The 25,862-nt window shown below is 37.2% G+C and overlaps 1 protein-coding gene across 5 annotated transcripts in view; it reads right to left on the bottom strand.

The window, feature by feature from the left end:
• Positions 1-25,862, bottom strand: part of RGS7 (regulator of G protein signaling 7) — a 524,234-nt gene that overhangs the window by 482,865 nt on the left and 15,507 nt on the right. For 3 of the 5 annotated variants that reach the window (XM_062210668.1, XM_062210672.1, XM_062210670.1), the window contains exon 3: positions 22,675-22,758. The exons of 1 other annotated variant lie outside the window; for it this stretch is intronic. In XM_062210668.1, coding sequence (XP_062066652.1) covers positions 22,675-22,758 — 84 coding nt within the window. The remainder of the gene's footprint in view (positions 1-22,674; positions 22,759-25,862) is intronic. One more of the 5 variants, XM_062210671.1, reaches the window with a different exon arrangement.

Raw genomic sequence — 25,862 nt, 5'->3', positions numbered from 1 at the left:
TTATGTATCTATTTTTTAGTGAGTAACTTACAATGGTCCTCTCAAGTTCTATATATAGGTCTATTTTCTCCAGCAAGATTTTCCTATTAACTGTCACATGTTTCATAATAACTATGACCCATTGCTTCAAATTTTAGAATACAAGACAAATTTCAAACTTCAGGAGTATTAAAAAATTGATAAACAATGAGTCATCTCTTGTGAAACCAAATATTTGAATGCATAGACTAATAATGTGATTTCTTTTGGCAGTTTTAGCTAAAATACATTCCATAATATTGATAATTCCTGCTTTATTAGCTTTCCTGCTCTACATTCTAATAGTTTTTGTGGAGTCTTTATGGCATTCCTACATATAAGATCATAAAACATGTGAACAATGACAGTTTTAATTCTTACTTTCCAATTTAGAGGCTGTTCATTTCTTTTTATTGCTAAGTGCTCTACTTAGAATTTCCAGCATCAGGATGAATAGGAGTGATTTAGAGTGGGCATCCTTGCTTTCTTACTGATTTTAAAGTTAAAATTTTCTGTCTTACACTACTATGATGTTAGCTGCGGGCTTTTCATATATGACTTTTACTATGTTGTGATAAATTCTTTTTATAACTAATGTGTTGAGAGTTTTTATTATGAAAGGGGGTTAAATTCTGTCAAGCTCTTTCTCTTCATCTTTTGTGGTGATCGTGTGATTTTATACTTCATTCTATTAATGTGGTGTATCATACTAATTGATTTACATTTGTTGAGCTATTCCTGCGTACCAAGAATAAATTCCACTCGGTCACAGTATTTGATGATTTTGATGTGCTGTTGAATTTGAGTTGCTAGTACTTTACTGAGTGTTTTTACATCTACACTAATCATGGATATTGGCCTGTGGTTTTCTTATCTTATAGTGCCTTTGTCTGGCTTTAATAGCAGGGTAATGATGCTAGCCTTATAAAATAAGTTTAGAAGTGTTTCCTTAATTATTTCTAGATCAATGTCAAAACTTTACTTGTTTCCCATTGACATAAGCAACTTTCTTATTGCTAAATCAGATAAGAGTTTAATAATCCTCAAATATTGAACTTTTTTTTTGCCATTTACAAAGCACTTACTACAGGCATGATATATTTTCCAGTGTATAACATCATTAACATTTTCTCTATCACTTTTTGAAGTCTGGATAATCAATAAAATAATCAGCCAAGTGCTGGTTTGTAAGTCTGCTAATTCCTATGGGATAAATACTACCAACATGAGTGATTTCAAGTTTCCTATGCTTGATATAGGGTCGAGAGAGGAAACAGATGAGCAATTTATTTATAATATGTTAATAACTTTAGAGCATATGACAGAATTTTCCTCTTTTTAAAGGCTATATACTCTTCCATTGTGTGTGTCTAAGTATGTATATATGTATATATATATATATATATATTCATTCCACGGCTCCATTATCCATTAATCTATTGATGGACATGTTGGTTGGTTCCATACTTAGGGCTACTGTAAATAATTCTAAAACAAATATGGGAGTGCAGATATATTTTTGACATACCAATTTCAATCCATTTGGATATATTCAGAAACAAGATTGCTGATCATATGATAGTTCTATTTTTAGGGTTTTTATTACTCTTCATACTGCCATTTGTGACAACATGGATTAAATTGGAAGACATTATGTTAAATGATATAAGGCTGGCACAGAAAGATAAATACTGTATGATCTTGCTTATATGTGGAATCTAAAAGTGTCAATCACATAGAAACAGTATAAATGTGATGACCAGACCCAGGATGGAAGAGAAGGATGAGGAAATGGAAGACACTGACTGAAGTATATAAAGTTTCAATTAGATTGGGGAAATAAATCTAAATGATTTATTGCACTGCATAATTTTCACATCCTCATCACAAAAAAGGTGTTAGTGAAATGACCGATATGTTAATTAGCCTTATTTAATCACTCTACAATGTATATACAAATCAAAGTATCACACTGAACCAGTAAATACATATAACAATTATTTGTCAATTAAAAATTAACAGTGCTAAAAAATTAAGTACAGATAATTACAAAATGCAATAAAACAATTTAGACATGACAGGTTTTGAGTATTACAGCATTTTAATATAATTTTATGAATTGCAAGTTTATGTAATTTAATACCTAATGATGGTTATATTTAACAACCAACACACAAACTTCTCGAGACTGACTCTTGTGAAACTGTGCAAGTCACAGCACACCATGCAGGCTGGTCTCCAGTAAAGAACTTGCTTGGATGATCAGTAGCCAAAGGTGGGGAAATGAACTGCCTCTTACCATCTACATTCCTCTTTTCCTGAGTTTCTGAATGTCCCTGAAGGAAGCCACCATCAACCCTTCAGTTGAATCAATTTCCGAACCCTAAGCCATGCTTCTTAAAATCATTCCCAGGAACTCATGACACTAAGGACCATATGCACAGCCAGGCAGGGTTCCAATGGATCTGAGAAGCAAAGTCCATCTCAGATTAACCCTGCATCAAAGAAAGTGCCTATATAAAATATCATGGATAAAAATTTCTGTTGTTGAATATATATCTCTTTGGATTATCAAGGTTTCAGATTTCTCTTTCCTGCCCATTCTTCAGTGGCTGCCATTGGATGTATTTTTAGGTTCTGTATATATCCTGCAAGGACATTAATATCATCATCTCCTTTGCTGAAGCGAAAGATAACATTTGGCAGTAAACATTCAATCATACGCCATCCAGTTTTTTAACTGTCCCTGTCAAGGCCTTGGCTTCACTACATACACTAATTCTTTTCTTGTGTATTACACACAAAAATTATTTCCTACCATTCCAAAATCTTTGACTCACTTTACCTTCTTGACTGAGATTCTGAGCATAATACTTACTCCTTGTGCAATCCATTCGTCTATAGATTATAAATATCGTCTCTATCACCCAGTGGTTCATAAGCAAAGAATAATCATTCTGACAGATACTGGCAGTAATTACAGGATTTGGTTGGAACTTATCAAGTGGACAGCATCACAGAGCTCCTTATTTTAAAAAGTCACTTCCGGAGAATCTAGCATTTAGCCTAGCAATTAAGATATGCATGACCCACAAGAGAATGCTTTGGTTTGATTCTCAGATACAGCTATTCATTCCATTAGTTTCACACTAATGCAGACCCTGGAAAACAGCGGTGATGGCTCAAGTAATCGGGCTCTTGTCACCCAAATGGGAGACCTGGATGGTGTTCTAGGTTCCCAGTTTCAGCTCTCTCCCAGTATCGGCCTTGAGCACTGTGGGCATTTAGGGTGTGAACCAGAAGATGGGAACTCTCTCATGCTTACTCCCTCATTCTCATAAATACTATTTCATAAATAAAAATAAGTTATTTTTAAATTTTTTATTTAGTTATTTTTATCTTCAAAAGCAGAGTGATGGAGCTGGGCCTGGCTGAAGCCAGGAGCCTGAAAAATCCACCAGGTCTCCATATGGTGCCAGGACTGAAGGACTTGAGCCATCATTTGCTACCTCCCAGGTCTTTTCCAATACCAGGAAGCTGAATTGGAAACAGAATGACCAGGACTCAAACCAGGCACTCCTATATGGGACGCAACATCCCAAATGGTGATGTAACTGCTGAGCCAAACACCTATGACTAATAAGTTTATTTCTGATAGCACTGAAGTATTTTATGTTCATGTATGCACTTGTCAGCATTTAACTGCTTCTGTCATGAAGATTTCCATGATAGAAGTATTATTTTACAAAGAGAAATGATCAATACTTGTATTATTTTTTAATCCTTCAAAAGTGATCACTATTTAATTATTCAATTACTTATTCAATTGAATCATTTACAAAAGGCTTCATTGGCTTAACCCTTTAAATGCACGGCACTTAACTCTTATTTAATAAATAAAAGTAGAAAGAGATTATCAAATGAAGGGCAGTCATCCTTAAATTACTCAAGTAAGACATTTGGGTAATCTGTAGTTTTTCAAATGATTCATCTGACTGCTAAAATGATTACAGAACAACCTGAGCTACATCAGGAAATTCATATAAACATAACAACACCCATAGGTGCTTTTTATTTTGTAGAGATTGAAGATTGCCTGTGGCAACTTTAAGTTGGTTGCATAATAATTAATATGAAAAGATTAGTATGTTATCAATAGTTAGGTTTCTTCTTTCCTAAAATAAAACACATTTAATAATTATTTACTACAAAAATGTAACTTGAATCTGATTTTCCCAGGCTTTATATCAATAAAATATAAACAAGAAATACGAATACCAAAGAAGTGTAAGAATGCATAATAATAACAATAAAAACATGTTGGAAATTATACCAAGATATTAATAGCGGTAGTGTCTCTGAATGGAGAGATTCTCAATGGTGTTTCATTTTGCTTTTCTGTATTATGCAAGTTACCTTAATGATTGTACATTAATCTTGAGATAACCACAACTGTATTTTAATAGTCAAAAAAGAAAGAACATAATCGTATCTCATAACATTTATTAAATATTTTCAAAAAACACTTTCTAATTCAATTTCTGTTTTTAAAAGCATTCAAATGCCAAAACGAAGCTAACTACTTTCCTGGTCCTTTTGCTCCACCACGATGAACTAATGTGCTTCCATGAACTATCACACTAACTCCAATTCTCTGCCCTTAGAGGTGTGTCATCTCCAATATCTTACACACATTTCACTGTGTTCCTTAATTAAGTAACTCCTAGTTTTCTTTCAAATCCCTCTCCAGGAAGCCCTTTTTGCTTCTACATTTAAAATAAATGATTATCCTTTAGAGAGAGCTGCTTATACATTCATCAACAGTAACCACTATCACATTGGGATAACTGCAGAAATTGTGTTATTCCCAAGGGACTGAGCACAATGCTTACTAAAGAAAAAGATGAACGAATAAGTAAGCAACTTTGACATTTTCATAATTTAAAGATTTAGTTGAATTTTTTTTTCTTTCTGCCACTCAAGTGATTGGTTGTTTCACTGAAGTGGTTAAACCAAATAAGTGTTTTAACTTAACAGGGGCTATACTTATTTACATAAACTCAACCCATATACTTGATAAGCTAATTCAATAAACTGGCATACTAAGAGCCAGGTTCTGTGGTTAAGCAGTGAAATATGCAAAAGACAGAGATCATGTGACTTTCCTTAACAGAGAGACTAATAGATGGACTAACAGAGTCAGGTATATCTAAGCCACACTAGAAAGTGTACATGCTATATTGAGACATGCTCTTTCTGTAGCAGTAATGAAAGCGAGTAATGTAGGATGTGGGGACAAGCCTTCTGGGTTCTAACAATGTGTAACACTCAAATGTACATAAGGCAAAGCAGAGATTGGACTGGACAACTGCCTAATGTCATTGATATATATACTCAATGTAATTGGAATGAACAGAAAAAAATAACAAAATCCACTGTTATTAACTCAGGCTCACATTAAGAGATTCAAAGACATGCTGACTCCCACTGGCTATGGAATCTGTAAATTTGGAAAAGAAAATTTTATGAAGATTTTATATTATAAATATATAAGATATGCTATATAAATATATTATATTATATATCAATATATTATCTCAAAATTGAATTCCTAAGTGCAAAGTTGAGGAGTAAGAATAAAATATAAATTTCTCCTTAACTTATACCACCATAGGGAAGTAATCTTTTGTGCAGAATAACAATGTAATTTTTTGCTATCTCAACCTTGAGCATTATTGCCTTTCCTATCTCTCGTAGAAGTAAATTAAAAATAATAATAATAATAAATTTGCATCTCTGTTTTAAAAATCCAATAAGCATGAACAGTTTTTCATCCTCACAGCTTTCTGTTTACAAGAAATTCAGAAACCTCAGCTGTATTCAAGCCCGATTTCCCTTTTACCTCATTCTGACTCCATAAGCTTCCATAGAAGTTGATTAACATAAATAAGACTGTCAATTGTTAAATCAACAACAGGAGTCACTGTGCACTTGCTTCCCCTGTAGAACCCCTGTCCTTAATGAGTTGTACTATGAGAATTAATGGTAAAACTAGTCTTCAAACAGTACTTTATACTTTGTGTGTATGTGTAGGTGCAAACTGTTGAAATCTTTACTTAATATAGAGTTGATCTTCTGTATATAAAGAATTAAAAATAAATCTTAATGAAGAATGGGATGGGAGAGGGGTAGGAGGTGGGACAGTGTGAGGGTGGGAGGGTAGGTATGGGGGGAAGAACAGCTATAATCCAAAAGTTGTACCTATGAAACTTATATTTATCAAATATAAGCTTTCTATAAAAAAACAAAGAAGTTGACTAAGCATATCAGATTCACTTTCCAAAAGCATAATGAAAATTCTTTATCAGAATCATAAGCCATATTTTTTAACTACTTCAACTTTCATTTCTTTCAAATTCTTATTTCTTCAATTGTTACTTCAACCCACAGAACATTGCCATTTATTTGGAAAAACATGAAAATAGGAGGTTGTGGTTGCTTCAGTTATATCTGTGAATTACCACATGTCCTATGTTTCCTCTAAACTTAAAGAATAAACTGCACCTTGAACTCATGATCACAATCCTAAATAATCTTCTGTAGTTTCTGCTTCATATGGTAGCCGGATAGAATTCTTATGTTTGGTTTCCTTATTACTTGTAAAATAAAGGCCAAGCTTCTGGTCTAGAATTCAAGTTCTGGAATTCAAGTGTCTCTGATTTTCTGCCTTTACTAACAATCTATTCCTTGTAAAATTTCCATTTTTCCCAAAAGACCCAGTGTTGTTCTCTAAGCAGTCAGAGACCTCGCCAACCTCGGTATCTGCTCTCTCATGGTTTCTTCCAATAGACTAACCTTCCTCCCATTTCACCTATTCAAACTCAGCTCATCAAAAGCCTCCTTCCGTGGATTCAGATTATCCAGGTTGTCCCACTTGAGAATAATGTTTCTGCCTGCTGCACTCTCTTCTGATTGATATCTCTCTTGCCACTTCTCCTGTATTTTACTCAAGTGTGATCACTGACCACCAGTTAGCATATAGTAGGTATACAATAACAGAACTATAAGTTAGTGGCTGAATCCTGTAAAACAATGATGCAGAAAGCATTGCAGGATTATTTCCCCTTGTTACACAAATACACATATCTACTACCATTATTTTATAGTTTCAGATGTTTTCAGATATTGGTTGACTCTATATTGACACATCACCTGACATCAGAAATTGTTTTAGTGAATAATCCAATAGCAGCTTATCTGCCACTTATTTTGTTTCTCATATAAAGAAAAAGTATGAGGAGCCGGCGCTGTGGCATAGCAGCTAAAGCCACCACCTGCACTGCCAGCATCCCATAAGGGCACCAGTTTGAGACCTGGCTGCTCCACTTCTGATCCAGCTCTCTGCTATGGCCTGGGAGGGCGGTGGAGTATGGCCCAAGTCCTTGGGCCCCTGCACCTGCATGGGAGACCCAGAGGAAGCTCCTGGCTCCTGGCTTCGGATCAGCTCAGCTCTGGCCATTGCAGTCATTTGGGGAGTGAACCAGCAGAAGGAAGACCTCTCTCTCTCCCTCTCTCTCTTTGCCTCTCCTTCTCTGTGTAACTCTGACTTTCAAATGAATAAATAAATCTTTAAAAAAAAGAAAAAGTATAAACAATTCTGCTGTTTGAATATCCTACTTGCACAAATTCAAAAGAAACATGATACCAGCACATCTATCACCCTAAATTCAATTATTTGCTGTCTGTGTTACCTTTCATGGGGAACTGAGACTTGATACTCAGCAACCCATCAGCATTCTTTATGTTCCAACCTCAGACAACTTAAGTCCTCTATGTTACTGAATGATCAATACCAACAGGGATACTACTGAAGCTTATAGTTTGTAAATACTTTTACATCATAGAGTAGTTAAGTATCATGGCTACAAGGTCATATCACCAATAGTCTTACCTTTTCCTAGAAAAATATTCTACAAAACATAGAAGACATTATCACTGATTAATTCCCATATAATGAACAAATAAAAAAGAATCACAAACATTCCTCAGACCATGAATTTTTATACTGAAATATTAGAACTCTATGAAAGCCATAAATCAGTTTGGCAGTACCACAAAACAAAATGATTTCTAAATTCTATGGATAGCAAAATACAGACATGTAAATCTTTTAAAAGTGGAAAACCATAACCAAGCAATTTTGATTATCTGATTTAGTCATTTAAAGATCATATTTATTCTTGCACACTAAAAATTCCTCAAACTAATTGAATATTTTCATCTGAAAACAAGAAAGAGAGAGAAAAATGAAGCATCTGACTTTGTGATCATATAAAATATGTGATAATATGTTGCTGTCACTACTAGTGCTAATGGCTGTACCAAGTTCTGGCTAATGCATAAAGTCTTAAATACTAACAGATATTGTGACAAAATCTCTCACTTAAATAGTGATACATTTGCATAACACACCATCCACCTTCCTTAAACAAAAGAAATATTTGTCAGAGCCCTTGCTATCCACTGCTGTTGCTGATGGAGCAAGTCGGGTGGGACTACGCCTAATACCACAGTGTTCTTCCCCAAAAACTCAGTTGTAAGGCTAAGCAGTGGCACTCACTCCAGGATAGTCAACACACAGGCTTGCCAATGATAAATTTATTCCTAAGTCTTGAAAGAAAAACTGGGCTATCAAAAATTTGATTAGAAAATCAGGAGGTTTTCTTAAGTCCATCATTAAAGAGGTAAAAAAGATGAAAGGGTGAAAGCCAGACAGTAGAAAAAAGGCAAATGAAGATACCAGGCAAGGCAGAAAGAACAGGCACGACAGCTGTCCAAGGTCCTGACTCCAGTCAGCCAATGGGCTTAAAATTATCCAAAAATACAGCCCAACTCCAATTCCACAGTCATATGTACCCAGATAATTGATTTCACAGGTTTATAATAATATTATTATCCTACTGATATACCAAAGCTACAACAAGGAATAGGCCAAGATTCATAATTTTTACAATTGTTGGGAAAGAGAAAAATAATTTTAACAATAAATATTTTCTATATTTCAACATAAAAAAGTTTTCCCAATAAGTTCGTGCTCTTGGGCACTACTGAAACCAGAAGTGACAAGGCAATGCAGTTCATTTCAACTTACTCTAAGGTATCACAGTGAACCAAACTGGCAAGGATTCTTCTAAGTACTAGCTACACAGAAGTCAGACAGTTAAGCGCCATTTTGCTAATTGAATTACAATATGGCTCTTCACAAGCTGTGAATACAAAAAATGTCGAATGACCATGGGACAGTCAAGGAGGTATCTATGTTATTAATATGACAATTAGAAGTAGGAGAAACTTAAAAGATCTGAAGAGCTTCATGGTATCTGCCACATACACCTAATACCTGCCAGACGTGGACCCACACTGGAACCTGTTTCCAAATAACCTTTACTGACCTTCCACATCATTCCTACGGAAATTAGCAACATATGCTGACTGGCAAGCATTTCCCACTGCATTTGTGTTATTGGCAACCTTTATACAGAGACAATTTGGCAGAGTCCATGGCATCATGCATGGCTTTTAGATCCAATACTGACTGTGCATATGTCTCATATTTTGGGACAACATTCTGCACACAAGCTATCCTTTTTTTTAAAGCCACCATAAACTATCAAAACAGAGAGAGTAAAGGAAGAGGGAAGAAGCAAAAGACAAGGAAAAAATAAAACAGAAAATCTGTAAGTCAATTATAGGAAAATTTAATTTTTCTTACTTCTCCTGGCAAACAGGATGACTCAGAACAACCATTACTGTTTCTTCTTTCTTTCAGCATGCCCCAAGTACCCTATATCCAAGAGGCTACACTTTTGAATATACTAAAATACAGGGTAAAAAGGATCTACTGACAAAACAAAGTAGTCCTTTGCTGTCTCAACCAGTAAAGGTCAACTTCCCCAGTGACTATTAGCTTCCTCAACCAACCCAAATGCCCATCAACAGTAGACTGGATAAAGAAATTATGGGACATGTACTCCATAGAATACTATACAGCAGTAAGAAACAACGAAACCCAGTCATTTGCAACAAGATGGAGCAATCTGGAAAACATCATGCTGAGTGAATTAAGCCAGTCCCAAAGAGAAAAATATCATTTGTTTTCCCTGATCGGTAACAACTGAGCGCCAAAGGGGAAACCTGTTAAGTGAAATGGACACTATAAGCAACAATGAACTGATCAGCTCCTGTCCTGACTTTAGATGTACAATGTAATACTTTATCCTTTTTAGTATTTGTTGTTGTTGTTGTGGTTCTCGTACTATTGGTTGAACTCAGTAATCAACACACAATTATTCTTAGGTGTTTAAATTTTAACAGAAAAGTGATCCCTGTTAAATCTAAGAGTGGAAAAAGAGAGGGAGGAGATGAAGAGCTATGGGTTATTTAACTATGTGCTTATTTTCAAAGACTTGAATAATCACCTTGCAACAATGATCAGATTTGGTCTATGTTATGTCATGATTTTAAGGAATCTTATTTCAACCAGATATTTTGGATTTTGATATTGGTCTATTATGCTATGTTATATGTGCGTACATATTGTATGTCCACATGGGGAAATTTTATTAAGAGTTTTATTTTAAATGGCTTTTAGATAAGATTGTCCATAAATTTAAGCTGCTAAAATCAATCAAAGATACATTTTAATTTGTGTGACCTGAATCTGTGTATCATATGTTTTAAACTTGTTGGTAGAAAGAAACTAAAAACATTTTATATGGTTGTGCTTAAGTTTACTGGTTAAACAAACTACACCATGTTAGATATTGAAGAGGTGTTTTCAAATACATGATTCTTAAAATTTATAGAAGGCATTGGACCTTCCAGTAAATGTTTTATTAAGTTCTTATCTAAGGGTTGAAACGGTTTGCTAAGTATTCATGTAATATTGCTATTGTCAGCAAGTGATCTAGGACTTGCTCCCTCATTTCTCTATTCTAAGCCCAACTTGTTCTTTCACTTCTCTATTCTCTTCAAGGTAGGGAACTAATTCTATTATGAAGGAATCAGTAGGATGCACAATTTAATCTTTAGACCTTATAAGAGATGGCTAGTATTTTTCTGTAATAGCATAGCCAAAATAAGAACCTAACTAATAATCTCATAGCTAGATTCACATCGCCATCAGCGAAGTATACAGTAAGTAGAAAAAAAAACCTCCCTTTCAGACCAAAGGGAAAGAAAGTGTTAAAGTGAGAATATAATTTTCCTCATGGGCATTGTCTACCTTAGAAAAACTACTACAGAACATGCCTGTGACTATAGACTTGTAGTTCAGGCCACCAAAGATTAGAGATGGGACACGGGCACTCCCTTGACTTGCATCGTCTGGTCTGCTTTAACACAAACCAGGAGGAAAAGAAAGCTAGGCATCAGAAGCAATGGGTGGCAGGCCTATTAATGGCTGATCTGTACAGTGATCTGCCCTCAAGGAGACCAAACAGGCCAGTCCACTTCAGTGGCTTTCAATGTGGTAAGCCTGGGCTTCAGCAGAAGTCAGCTTGTGAAGAGCCCTGGCAGCTCTGCCAAGAGTTGGATCACTGGAAATGGACCTGCCCTGGAATCGAAGGATGCCCAGGTCAGAGCCACAGATCTTATTGGCTCCAAGCTGAAAAGCCCTTCACTCAGCCCAACTTCCAAAGTGACCACTGCAGTTGAGGGGACAGCCAAGTAGGGTCAGCAACATTGCAGGCAGAACTGTAAATTTCTTGTTAGAGATGCCCCCTGCCTTTACCTGGCCAGCTCTCCTCCCAGGCCAGCCAAGTAATGAAAGTCAACAGAGTGCCTTCCCCTAGGAGGTTCACACCTCCCTTAGGATATACCCCATGTGAAGAGATAGATAGGTCTGGGCCTCTGAATTTACAAGGCCTAAAGCCCACCAGATTATTATCAAGCCCCTTCTGTCAGGTTCTATTTGCCTCTCAATCAGAAAACTTAATTGTAGCTTAGACAGCACCTTTCTTAGCTCCTCTAATAATGACTCTGTTCTTTGTTCTAGGCCCTGTCTAGTGCACTTGGGCCTCATTCCTTTGTAATCATAACCTCTACTCTACCACCAATGGCTCTACTCCCAACCTGTGTGTACTGATGGTCCTCTTCCCCACTTAATGCTGTATAATTGTTCAGACCTGGTTAAGGCCACTCTTAGGATCATTGGTTACTATCCTCACCCTGTCTTTTATGACCTTGTCTAAATATGATCAGAGTCGGGGAACTTGGAAGGCTTCCATAGCCTTGGCAACTCATGACGACAGCCTAGGGTGGTTACTGGCGCCATAAACTAGAGTGTCAATTTGTTGGGTCAACAACAGGAGCCACTGTGCGCTTGCTCCTGATGTGGGATCTCTGTCCTTAATGTACTGTACATTTTGATTTAATGCTATAACTAGTACTCAAACAGTATGTTTCACTTTGTGTTTCTATGTGGGTGCAAACTGTTGAAGTATTTATACTAAATTGATCTTCTGTATATAAATAGAATTGAAAATGAATCTTGATGTGAATGGAAAGGGAGAGGGAGCGGGAGAGGGGAGGGTTGCAGGTGGGAGGGAAATTATGGGAAGGGGAAGCCAATGTAATCCATAAACTGTTTACTGGAAATTTATATTCATTAAATAAAAGTTAAAAAAAATTTTGAACTTTAAAAAAAAAAAAAAAGAAAGTAATAAAACTCAACACGGAAACTTCAGTTTTCCCTGTGGGATTCACACACAAACAGAAGCCTTATCTTGGGTTTCACTGCTAATTGGAAAAAAACTGACAGAAGGACAAAACCCCTCAACATCCTCCTCCTGGGGTCTCAACTGTGTTAGTGCATCAATTCCTGAGAGGGGCAAAGCCAGTTAGCTGGCTTCATCTCAGGACCCTCCAGAAAGAATAGGACCATACACTGTCTTCTGGGCATAAATGACCTCCTTCTCATTTGCACATCAGTTTATCAAATGTACAGAATCCTCCAGCTAACACTTCCTTTCTTCATTTCTCTATTAAAGTGCACCTCTGTGTATTAATAATCTAACCACAACAGTTCTACAAAATTTCTCATATTCGTTATTTGTACTTTATCTTGTTCTACAAAAAATTCATTTGAGATTTATCTAAAACTATAATTTTTAAATGCAGATAGTCACTTACAAATATGTATCAAATATGAATGCTTTGGAAGTCCCAGGGAAACAAAGATAACAGTAGAAAAATCAGATAAAACCATAGGTATGGTTAGGTAATTATAGTGCCTGCCACATAGCCCCTTACATTCTATTAGAGGCAAGTAACAGAGACGACTTCTGAAGATCCTAGTATTTGAGGGACAATTAAACTGATTAGTATACAACATATATCATGCATACAACTACATACACATAGTATATAGCATCAGATACAAGCTCCATAAGACAATTTGTTTATAATAGGTATTTTCATATTGTGATTTTTAAAGGAGATGAAGAGGCTAAAAGGTGAAAAACATATTGATATAGGAATTTTTTTTAAGATTTACTTATTTGAAAGGCAGGGTTACAGAGATGCAGAGGCAGAAAGAGAGAGAACGAAAGAGAGAGAGGTCTTCCATCTGGTTCACTCCCCAGATGGCTGCAACAGCCAGAGCTGTGCACATCCGAAGCCAGGAGCCAGGAGCTTCTTCCAAGTCTCCCACGTGGGTGCAGGGGGCCAAGCACTTGGGCCATAGTCTACTTCTTCCCCAGGCCACAGCAGAGAGCTGGACAGAAAGTGGAGCAGCCAGGACTTGGATCGGCACCCATATAGGATGTCAGTGCTGGCCCCTAGAATTTCTTTTTTATACAATACATAATAGGGGAGATGAAAAACCTATAGTTTTCATATTTCAACCAAGTAAATGGGCATTACTACCTGAGTTACTTATGTGAATCCCTAATATAATGACAGAACTAGTGGCATTAAAAAATAGATTCCTACCATTCATCATTTTGAGAGTTGACATCATTCAATGGCAAATGTGTTCAGAATGTGAAAGAACGCTGCTCTGGTCATAAAAAAGAAGGACCATTACAGTGAAAAAAAAAAAAAGTAATCAAGAATAAATTTACTGCACCCAGCGTTTTGGTGCAGTAGGTTAAAGCCCTGGCCTGCAGCACCAGCATCCTAGATGGGTGCTGGGTCAGCTGCTCCACTTCTGACCCTGCTCCCTGCTATTGTGCATGGGAAAGCAGGAGAAGATGACCCAAGTCATTGAGTCCCTGCACCAAGTGGGAGACCCTTTAGAAGTTCCTGGCACCTGGCTTTGGACCAGTTCAGCTCTGGCTGTTGTAGCCATTTGGGGAGCAAACCAGCAGATGGAAGACCTCTCTTTCTCTCTGTCTGTACCTCTCTCTGTAACTGTGTCTTTCAAATAAATACAATAAATCTTTAAACAAAAAAGGAATAAATTTACATAGGGGTATTCAGATTGTAGGACTACACATTTAAATGTATTTTAAAAACTCTTATTATTGAAATTGCTAAAGAAAAAAAAACTAGTTAGATATCTGAAAGTCCTTACTAGCATTTTCCCAATGAATTATCTCAATACTCTATTATGAACAAAAAAAATATATCACAAAGTATAAGTATCGCATTAAGTACAGACCATAAGCCCAAATGACCATATTTTTCATGGCAGAAATCAGGACATATGGCTTAAAAATTATATTTGAGTTCAGAGGGTTACATTTATAAAAGAGTATCACTTGAGTACATCCTAAATTACATTTAATTTTGCATCTAGTGAATTTTTGGAAAACTGAAGATATCAAGATTGTCACAAACAAATCTGGAATCAATATTTGGCTAGAAGTGGATCTGCTTAAGAATTTTAAAAAGGAGAAAACACTTGGGTTTTTCATAATATCTGTTCACATCAACATATGCTGGAATTGGTGAGCGACCGGTTTCCAAGTCTTCACTTTGCTACAAGCTAGCAAATTCAACAATCTGTTTTGCTTCCAGAAAATTTTATTTCTTTACATGTAAAATAAAAGACTACATGGTCCATTGTATACACTACATTTTGTGATTCTGTAGGCTTTTGAAAAGACTACTACTAACTCACTCCCAGTAAGTCCAGCTGCTTAACTACCAAAAACTATAGGCCGAAGTGCACTTCTAACATGGAGTTAATATCTGTTCCAGAATACTTAAATTAAATCTTTGCATCAATGTGAACTCACATAGCCACACTCTGCTAGCCAGCACTTTGATCAGATTAGTCTGTCTGAATTTCACCCTGCTGCCTGCTCTCACTTTTATCTGCCCCAAAACCAAACTGGATCACGGCTGTTCTGATCCCTGAGAGCTAGGCACACCTGAGGGCTTGCTCATCTGCCAGGCTTGACTGCTGTTGGGGATGTATGCTCTAATACCTTATCCTGCATTCTTGTAGATTATTAAATCTTAGGTCTCTATAGGAACATTTGAGAAAAGGCCTTTATTAACTACCAAAAATAAATCCACAGTACAATGTTTTTTATGCAAACAAAGTGGATGCTCAGGCAAGTGGTATAACAGAAATAGCAGGATTATTTTTTTCTCCTTCCAGAAAATGTATACACAGTCACATCTAAAAATCAACAGTAAATATGAAATAGAAATCATCACCATTTACTTCCATAAACAATGCTTTCTCTCTTTTCCCTTATGGGTAACAAAAAGGGATGAAAATAGCCAACTGCTTCTGCTATTCCCATTTAATAAAAAGACTTTATATCTACATAATGTTATCAGCAACCAATCCACCCTTCCTCACAATCAGCTTTGGGTCTCTCATTCACTCCCTAACATTCCCAGTAGAGTAACTGGAGCCTGTGTCCATACCAATAGCACACTAGGGAGCTGCAAAGGTAATCAACAGATATCATGGTAATTACAGAATTTGTTCCAAATTTATCCTGATGGGATACAAAGTTATCATCATTATAAAACCCAGAAAAGCATATTTGAGAGGGAAGACAAGCATGCTATCAGTGAAGGTCAGAGAGGATGCAAGGTATACTTAATTGTTAAGGAGTCTGAAATTTCCAAATGCTAACAAACACAGTTACAGCTGCATGGAGATATTTGTAGTCGGGATAGTCATCACAAACGTGATGCTCATTCAACAATAACAGGTATGTTGTTTGGCTCTTAGAACTTAGCTCAAATCTTAAAAGACATTTGACAAAGTTTCTTGTTTGCTGCTGGTAGATGAGATATGGACACATACACGATGGTTATATTTAGGCTTTCACAGCTGCACACCAGAAAGTGCTGATCAATATGTCAATGAAAACTTGATAGCAAGTTCTAACTCAAGTGAAGTTCCATTGACTCTCCCATCTGATATCATCTGCTTTAAGTGGCAGATGTCATACATCAGAGGCTGAAACAGAGGATATCATATGACCTAACAGATTAAAAAAATCAACAATATAGGTAAATGAACTGAACTTTAAAAATCAATTACAAAGATTTTTTTATAAAAAATATTTATTTATTTATTTTTTAACTTTTATTTAATGAATATAAATTTCCAAAGTACAGCTTATAGATTGCAATGGCTTTTCCCCCCCATAACTTACCTCCCACCTGCAACCCTCCCCTCTCTCGCTCCCTCTCCCCTTCCATTCACATCAAGATTCATTTTCAATTATCTTTATATACAGATCAATTTAGTATATATTAAGTAAAGCTTTCAACAGTTTGCACCCACACAGAAACACAAGCTGAAAAATACTGTTTGAGTACTAGTTATAGCATTAAATCACGATGTACAGCACATTAAGGACAGAGATCCTACATGAGAAGTAAGTGCACAGTGACTCCTGTTGCTGACTTAACAAACTGACACTCTTATTTATGGCGTCAGTAATTCCCCTAGGCTCTTATCATGAGTTGCCAAGGCTATGGAGGCCTTTTGAGTTCGCTGACTCTGATCATATTTAGACAAAGTCATAGTCAAAGCGGAAGTTCTCTCCTCCCTTCAGAGAAAGGTACATCCTTCTTTGATGACCTGTTCTTTCCACTGGGATCTCACTCACAGAGATCTTTCATTTAGGTCATTTCATTTTTTTTTTCCAGAGTGTCTTGGCTTTCCATGCCTAAAATACTCTTATGGGCTTGTCAGCCGGATCCGAATGCTTTAAGGGCTGATTCTGAGGCCAGAGTGCTGTTCTGGACATCTGCCATTCTATGAGTCTGCTGTGTATTCCACTTCCCATGTTGGATCATTCTCTCCCTTTTTTATTCTATCAGTTAGTATTTGTAGACATTAGTCTTGTTTATGTGATCCCTTTGACTCTTAATCCTATCATTATGATCAATTGTGAACAGAAATTGATAATTTGGACTAGTGAGATGGCATTGGTACATGCCACCTTGATGGGATTGAATTGGAATCCCCTGGCACGTTTCTAACTCTACCATTTGGGGCAAGTCCGATTGAGCATGTCCCAAATTGTACATCTCCTCCCTCTCTTATTCCCACTCTTATATTTAACAGGGATCACTTTTCAGTGAAGTTTCAACACTTAAGAATATTTGTGTATTAATTACAGAGTTCAACCAATAGTATTAAGTAGAACAAAAAAATACTAAAAGGGATAAAGTATTAAGTTGTTCATCAACAGTCAGGGCAAGGGCTGATCAAGTCACTGTTTCTCATAGTGTCCATTTCATTTCAACAGGCTTCCTTTTTGGTGCTCGGTTAGTTGTCACCGATCAGAATATTTATTTATTTATTTTAAAGTCAGAGTTACACAGAGAGAGGAAAGGCAGAGAGAGAGAGGTCTTCCATCCGATGGTTCACTCCCCAACTGGCTGCAACGGCTGGAGCTGCGCCGATCCAAAGCCAGGAGCCAGGAGCTTCTTCCGGGTCTCCCACGTGGATGCAGGGGCCCAAAGACTTGCGCCATCCTCTACTGCTTTCCCAGGCCACAGCAGAGAGCGGATCAGAAGTGCAGCAGCCAGGACTTGAAGGGGTGCCCATATGGGATGCCGGCTCTGCAGGCGGTGGCTTTATCTGTAATACCACAGTGCTGGACCCAACAGATTTATATATAAAGCCAGTGGTTGAGTTTAAATAATAAATCACCACTTGAAAAGGATCTAATTATTCAGAAATTCATCTGGAAAATACCTAGACTTTTCCTTTAATTTCAAGCCCAATATGATCTAAAAGTGAAGGGAGATTGATAAAAAGTACCTTGAAAATATTAATGTGTTGACAGAATTATAGTGCCCAGAATAGGTGGTAAGAGTTCCAAGGTACACCCTGCTAAGCAAGCTCTCCCTATACTTTACTTTGTTTATGAGAACTGTATTTCACCCTAGAACTTAAATACATGTTTTCCCACATTACACTGAAAATAAAACCCTGTTTCTACTTTCGCACACCAAGTTCTTCTATTGGTGTATCAGTTAATCTCTATTTAGTTTGGCTTTTTCTATGATTCCTATGTTAAATATGTTCTTCAGTAGCTTTTTCCTCTATGGAAAAAACTGTTTGCTCTAGCAAATGTCAAAAACCAACTAATGAGGCACTTCAAATATGCTGCTGATGAATTCAGACCCTCTTTATGACAAATTTGAGGATGAGTCTAATTTAGGAAAGAGGGTATTTTCCTAGATCACACATCCACTCACCCATTGTGCTGTGGTTTATTGAACTGGGAGTCGCAGCTAAGACTGCAAAACCTCTTCATTTTGAGGGAAAAAAAATATTGTTAATGAAAATGCATTACAAGTATACAGAATTTAAAAAATTATAATACAATGGTTGAGTTTTGAGCTTTAAAATAATATAAGTCCACATCCTCGCTTTGCTACATGAAGTTTAGCTTTGGCATGTTCCTTATCTTCTCCAAATCTATGAGTTATTGATGGATTAGTTTATATAGCATATGTGAAGTGCTTAGCCTAACAACTTACTTATAGCAAAGAAACAATGCATTTTCATTCTGTTATCATTATTATTTATCCACTTCTGCATACTGTGAGACTCAGATTAAAACTTCAGATCTGGAAGTCAGATTTGATACTTTATCTCTGTTTTTAATTACTAGCTTCACTTAATTAAAAGTATTTCTAATGGAAGAGATGTAAATAAGCCACTGGTCAAGGGGAGAACACAGCACAATTTTATTAATAACCAGAAGTTTGACAGGCAATGTTTTACAAAGAAGCAAAATGAACAATTTTGCTTACATTCAGATACCCCATGTTAGGCAGTCATAAGGTAATCATTCATTCATTCATTCACAGCACAAAGATTTATGAAAATGCAGAAATGATAAGCGATCAGTGTCACGAAAAATCAATTAAATGCTGGAGGAGGTCAGCAGTACAAAAGGAATTCTTTTGGCCCAGAAATGTTTAAACTATAATGGACTGAGACAGCAATCTTGTTTCTAAAATTGGTCTAGGGTTATTTTCATTGCTGAATACCCCTTCCACTCACTGCACCTTCTAGCTTCTCTGTATTCCTTACATCAGCCAGTTAGGGTCCGTCCAGAGGAGTCAATAAGAAAGATAACGGATCTGTAAACCACATCATGTGAGACATGGTTAAATGAAATAGAAGCATTAATTCTGGAAAAGCAAAAGTGTGGGGAAGCCAGGGTTGATGTTGTGGTGTAGGTGAAGTGTTCTTGTGTGAAATATTGGATGTCCTGTGTAAATTCAGAAATGTAAATTAGAACCATGGGAAAGGGTGTCAGAACACAGATTGCATATTAATTTAAGAAAGCAGTTTATAATGGCTTAAGGTATCCGACCTTGACTTTCTCCTGGGAGTGTGAACTCCTTTCTACTAAAACAGTAAAGAAAGGATCACATGGAAGGAAGAAAATCCTCACCACGGGGAGGAATGGGTGAATTAGACAACTTCAAGGCCCATGCCTAGTCTGTTGATGAAGTATCTAAAACTTAAAACATCTTCCTTTGAGAGAAAATTAACTGTAGAAAGCTATTTTATGTGTCTATGTTCTATACTTTCCATTTGCATATCTGTGAGCAAACCAGAAGTAGAAAATTACTGGGAGCTTCACCTTCCTTAGAGAATTTAGCTGTAATATCCAACAAAATACGGCCTCTTGAAGTAGGCCTCTGGCCTAACAGTTAAGATGTCCATGTACCACACAGGAGTCCTGGATTCAAGCCCTGGCTCTGGCTCCTGACTTCCAGCTTCCTGCTACTGCAGAATCTGGGAAGGAACGATGATGGCTCAGGTGACTGGATTCCTCCCACCCACATAGGAGACCTGGATTGAGCTCCTGGCTCTCTACTTCAATCCAGTCCAATCCTACCCATTCCATGTGTTTGGGAGCTCTGTCTCTTGAATAGATGCATTAATTAATTAATTAATTAAACCTCTTGACTCTCAACACAAAGGAGTAAGGAAAAACATAAAAATCACAGCTTCTGAAAAACCTAAGGGGAGGGGGTCTGCCAGAGTACCAGTGTAACAAACAACCCCAGTTCCCCACCAGGCTTTATTTTCACTGCCTCCTGAGAAGGAGAGAGAGTTTTATTCCAAAATGATGAATAGTGATGTCAGGCTGTGCCTTCCACTCTGTCTCAATCCACTGCCCATCTAGAGGGAAAAGGATAACAAATACAAGGGTTTATTTTGTTTAGAAGGGTCTTTCATAGAGAGGAAATTCAATGGTTGTAGTTTAGAAACAATTTCCAAAGCCAACCAACACAGAGACAGACCCCAGTGCTCCTTAAAGACCGTGACTATGACAGTACCATCATTTACCTCCCTTAGCTTTCTCCACCACTTTATTCTCAAGACCTGCCAGATTACCGGTTCTAATAGAAAAACCCTCAGCTGGCAGGATAAAGTGTTGAAAATGAAAAACTCCACATATAGAAATTTGCCACTGGTAATTCAATATAGCTTGAATTTTTACTTTGAGTCCATTATAATGGATATATTCAAAAGGACAACACCATGGGTGAAAGATGAGAAGAGATGGATTATGAAAATAAGAACTACCTTGTGAGTTATGAAACCGGGTTCATGTCCCTATATCTATAACTTTGACTAAATCTGAGACAGGTTTTTCATCTACCTACGTAATTAGGATAATAATGACTACAGGACTACTGGGACCTAAAAAGGAAAAGTATCTATGAAAGCACTTTATAAAGTCCAAAACACTATTCAAATCTTAAGAGGCAGGCATTTGGCACAGCAATTACAATGCTGATTGAGATGCCTGGATCCCATGTGGAAATACTTACGTTTGCATCCTGGCTCCACTCCAAATTCCAGCTTCCTGCTAAAGTGCACCCTGGAAGTTAGTAGGTGATGGCTAAAGTGGTTGGGTCCCTGATACCCATATGGAAGATCCATATTGAGTTCCTGGCTCCTGGCTTCAGCCTTCTTGGGTAGTGAACCAGCAGATGGAAGACCCCTCTCTGTCTCTATCTTTCTGATTTCAAATAAGTAAAACAATTAAATTAGTAAATATTAACATATGACAATATTATACTACGCCTGATCATTGTGTTCTGATTTCTCATATCTCAATAATTTAACAGGAAGTTAAGGGAACTTAACAATATTTTGTTATTTTTTGTATGAGTATTAAAAGTATTTGCATAGACTCTATGATCTATTAGCAAGAATATGAAAAAGTTTGTTTATGTTTTAGATTTCATCTCCAAGCCAAATATTTTCTTTTTATCTTGCATCTTAGTTTCTCATATTTTTAATAGAAAAAAATGTTCCTTGATATTCCTCTATGTTAATAATTTTCTGAGAAAGGTAGATGACTTTTACATAAAGAGCAATATAACAGTTTCATGAGTTTCGTTTGGGTCTACAAGGTTTAAACAATACAAAAATGATAACCACAAGAGAACTTGCTCAGAAATCTAACACTTGTGGAATAAGTCAGTGAGATTTATATACATAATTTGAAAGTATTTTAGTGTACACACATACACACACACACCAGAAAAGGTAAACTAGAGATCAACTATCTAGAACAAGCAGATGATGGATGAGAAGAGTGTAACCTTTTCAGAATTTTCAGCTTCTGAAGCTGTGAAGATAGTGATTAATTGAGAAATTAAAAACCTTTTTCCCTTAAAAAGTCACAATATCAGAAAAAGCAGTATTTCCTCTGCTGTCACATCACAGTCAACACAGAAGATTTTTGTGACCCCCAAGTGTGCAAGGATTTCTCTTCTCCAGCAAGCAATCAATTCTGCAGCAGACACCAGCTCAATGTATTCTAATTCAATCCAATTCTGATGCTATCGCATTGAAAACAGTGTCAGATCCCACTGCTTGAAGGCTCAGTCCCCACCCCACCCCCACCTAAGATACCAGTCACAAGAACCTGCTCTCTCCAGGTGCACCACCCTCCAGGAATTAGCCATGGGTTTAACTAGGTGGAGGCTCACAGACCCTGTCCATTTGGTTTTTATGAAAACTTCATTGCTTAGGTATGATCATTAATAGACAACATCGGGACTCCCAGCAAGGCCTGCCTGTCCAGATTCTTTAGCTGTCCTTCCTTGTGGAATGAGGAAGGTCTCACAACCTACTATGTTTCTATGGTCTACCAGGAATGAAAGACAAAATATATACATCACCATATCCCAGAAATCAAGATTTCCACTAATCACAAGGGCAATGGTTGAAGTAGCATGGTTCATCCTTGGATTTGCACTTCCCTGCTGATGGAAGAAAATGGAAATGAGGAGCATGCCAGTGCTAGAATCACAGAGTTGGCCAGGACATTAAGGTCACCCTTGACCTTGGGATTTGTCAGTGGCACTCCCACCACCCCCAAAGGGTCAGTCCCTCTGAGCTGGTCAGGAGAGGAAACCTACTGTCCTGGAGAGACCCATTCTACAGCTCAATGACTATTCTAGTTAGAAAGCTCTTTTCATATTGCTAGGCAATAAAGTGGGAAGGGGCCTCACAGCAAACTGAATATTCCTCCCCAAAACAGTAGTACATGCTCAGTTCATAAAGCTGTCTGCTCATAAAAGTAACATGGAGAACTCCAGGATTTTTCTGTTTCCTTTGAATGCTAAGGCCACTCTGTATTTTTACTAATGAGGAAATAGCAATGAGAAGGGTGGCATTTCGTGGAGAAAGGCCCTATCAGTAGTTCTAATTGCAGAATCACTCCAGGACTCATCAGCTGAGTTACACAAAAACTTTCAATAAATGCAAACACAAAATAAAACAAACATTTATATTTCCACAAGCATTATTAAATTACAACATATTAGTAATCATTAACAATCAGCAGGCAGGGGCACTGGACTCTGCCAGTTTAATGTGCTAAACAATCAAAAATAATATCTATGGGGCAATTAATTTCCTGCACATTGACTATTGCAATCTCCACACTAATAAGTAGAGCTAAACCAAACAAATTTAAAACAATGCAAGGAACTAAAGACAGATCCAAGGATAGGCATTTGGTGCAGAGGTTAAGATGCCACTCGGGAAGCCTGCATCACAAATCAGAATGCCCAGGTTTGAGCCGTGGCTCTACTTTCAATTGCAGCTTCCTGCTAATGCACACCTGGGAAGGCAGTAGATGATGGTTCAAGTACTTGAGTCCCTGCCTCCTGCATGACAGACCAGATTGAATTCCTGGCTCCTGGACTTGGCCTGACCCAGCCCTGGCTGTTGCAGACATTTGGGGAGCAAATGAGTGAGTGTAATTTCTCTCTCCTCTCTTCTCTTTCTCTCTCTCTCCCCAATCTGTTTCTCAAATAAATAAAAAAAAAATTTTTTTAAGATTTATCCTACTTGCAAGGGGGAATCTGTAAACTTGGGAGTTGTATTTCTCAGGTTACCAGAGGATAATGGGGAGTTATTCCAGCACCCTAAATCATATCTTGAAAACTTAGCACAGTATGAAAATCTTCTTCACATCAATTATAGCTCTTACACACACACACACACAGCCTGGCGCATTTCACAAATTTAAGAAATAAGTTGCAAAACATTGTCAACGCCCTAATAACAACAAGCAAAGTCAGAACTAGAGACTTCCAATCAGTCCCATGCACTTTAAACTCTGTAAAGACTTAACTGGATGTTTAATACTCTTGGAATTGAAGTAAATTTAATTTTGTTACTTCAGCAACTTACACAGAAAACTGTAAAACTGCCATTTCTCTCTGGTTTTGCAGAACTGCTTATTAATTAAATATTAGCCAACAATAGTATTGAATCTGTTGTAAGAATTTTAACCACAATTCCAATCCCTCCTTCTTTCAGACATTATTTAATCTGTCAGACATTTATTAAATATCCCCTAAATCTGCCAGGTAATGTGTTAGGTTCCATAGAAATGCAAAGAGAAATCACAAACAAATCTTGTTCATCAGCAACTCAACAGATGCGCACACACACATACACACACATGTATACACAGAATAACGTGCTGGTAGATGTCCATCAGTAAGTTTTCTGGGGATGGGGGGTGGGGGAGGGAGACCAGATTAATAGCATTTGCCAATTTGTGTGATAAAAACCCTTCTGCAGTGGCTGACTTCAATCTTCCAATATCAGGGAATGTGCAATTGGGGAGTTAGGGAGAGACACAAGTAAGCTTGTTTAAGCTGGCCATAGTACACTAGTAACATTGTACATAGTGCTGACTGAGTATTTAGGTGTCTGTGTCTTATATATACACAGGGTATGTCCAAAAGTTCATGGAAAATGTAATTAAAAGATAACTATTTTGGAGCAAGAATAGTTTAACTCTGTATAATTTTTAAATATAATATACATGTTTCATCAACCTTTGAAGAAATTTTTTGGTGATCTTTCATGTACATATGGGTAGGGAGGTTGGAGGGAAGTGTGTGTGTATGTGTGTGTGTGTGAATTTACCTATTTTACAATTGTTATCTTAGTGGGATTGTTTTCTTTTTCCCCACTTTACACTTTTTTTAAGCATTCAACATTTGTTACAAAGAACATTTTTTTAAAAAAATTTATTTATTTATTTGAAAGTCAGAGTTAGGCAGAGAGAGAGATAGAGGTCCTCCATCCGCTGGTACACTACCCAGATGGCCGTAACGGCCAGAGCTGTGCCAATCCAAAGCCAGAAGCGAGGAGCTTCTTCCCGGTCTCCCACATGGGTGCAGGGGCCCAAGGACTTGGGCCATCTTCTGCTTTACCGGGCCACAGCAGAGAGCTGGACAGGAAGTGGAGCAGCCAGGTCTCGAAACGGCACCCATATGGGATGCTGGCGCTTCAGGCCAGGGCTTTAACCCACTGCGGCACAGCACTGGCCCCAACAAAGAACATTTGTTAGAATAGTACTAGTAGCAAGATTCTTACCCTGGATCACTTTGTCTATATAGCCTTGGCATTACCAGAATGATGTGAGTTCAGAGGCTGAAATATCTTGAAGGAACATCAGTTTAGCTTTGGAGCCACTTTTCCTGGTTGAACTAATGAAAGAAATGCCATGCAAAGTATCCAACTTTCTAGAGGTATCCTAAGACATCATAGCACAGGAAACCTTTGTGAGCCCCACCTCAATAACCACATGACTATCTAAAGTCCACACAATGTATTTGCACTACAAATTTTTTATGATTTTTTTATTAATATAAAGAGAACAGATTTCACGTATTTCCTAGATAGAATTCTAAGAATTTCAAATATCCAATTACAAAATGTGAAAGAAGGGAAGGGACAAGGGAACTAGAAGAACAATTCCTAAAATACAGAAACACAGCAAGAATATTTTGCTTCTGGGAAAAAGACCCTAAATAGGACTGAATCAGATGCCACCTGTTTG

Source organism: Lepus europaeus, chromosome 14 (assembly GCF_033115175.1).
Source record: "Lepus europaeus isolate LE1 chromosome 14, mLepTim1.pri, whole genome shotgun sequence".
In the NCBI taxonomy this organism is placed as follows: domain Eukaryota; kingdom Metazoa; phylum Chordata; class Mammalia; order Lagomorpha; family Leporidae; genus Lepus; species Lepus europaeus.
This window is presented reverse-complemented; position numbering and strand designations above follow the sequence as displayed.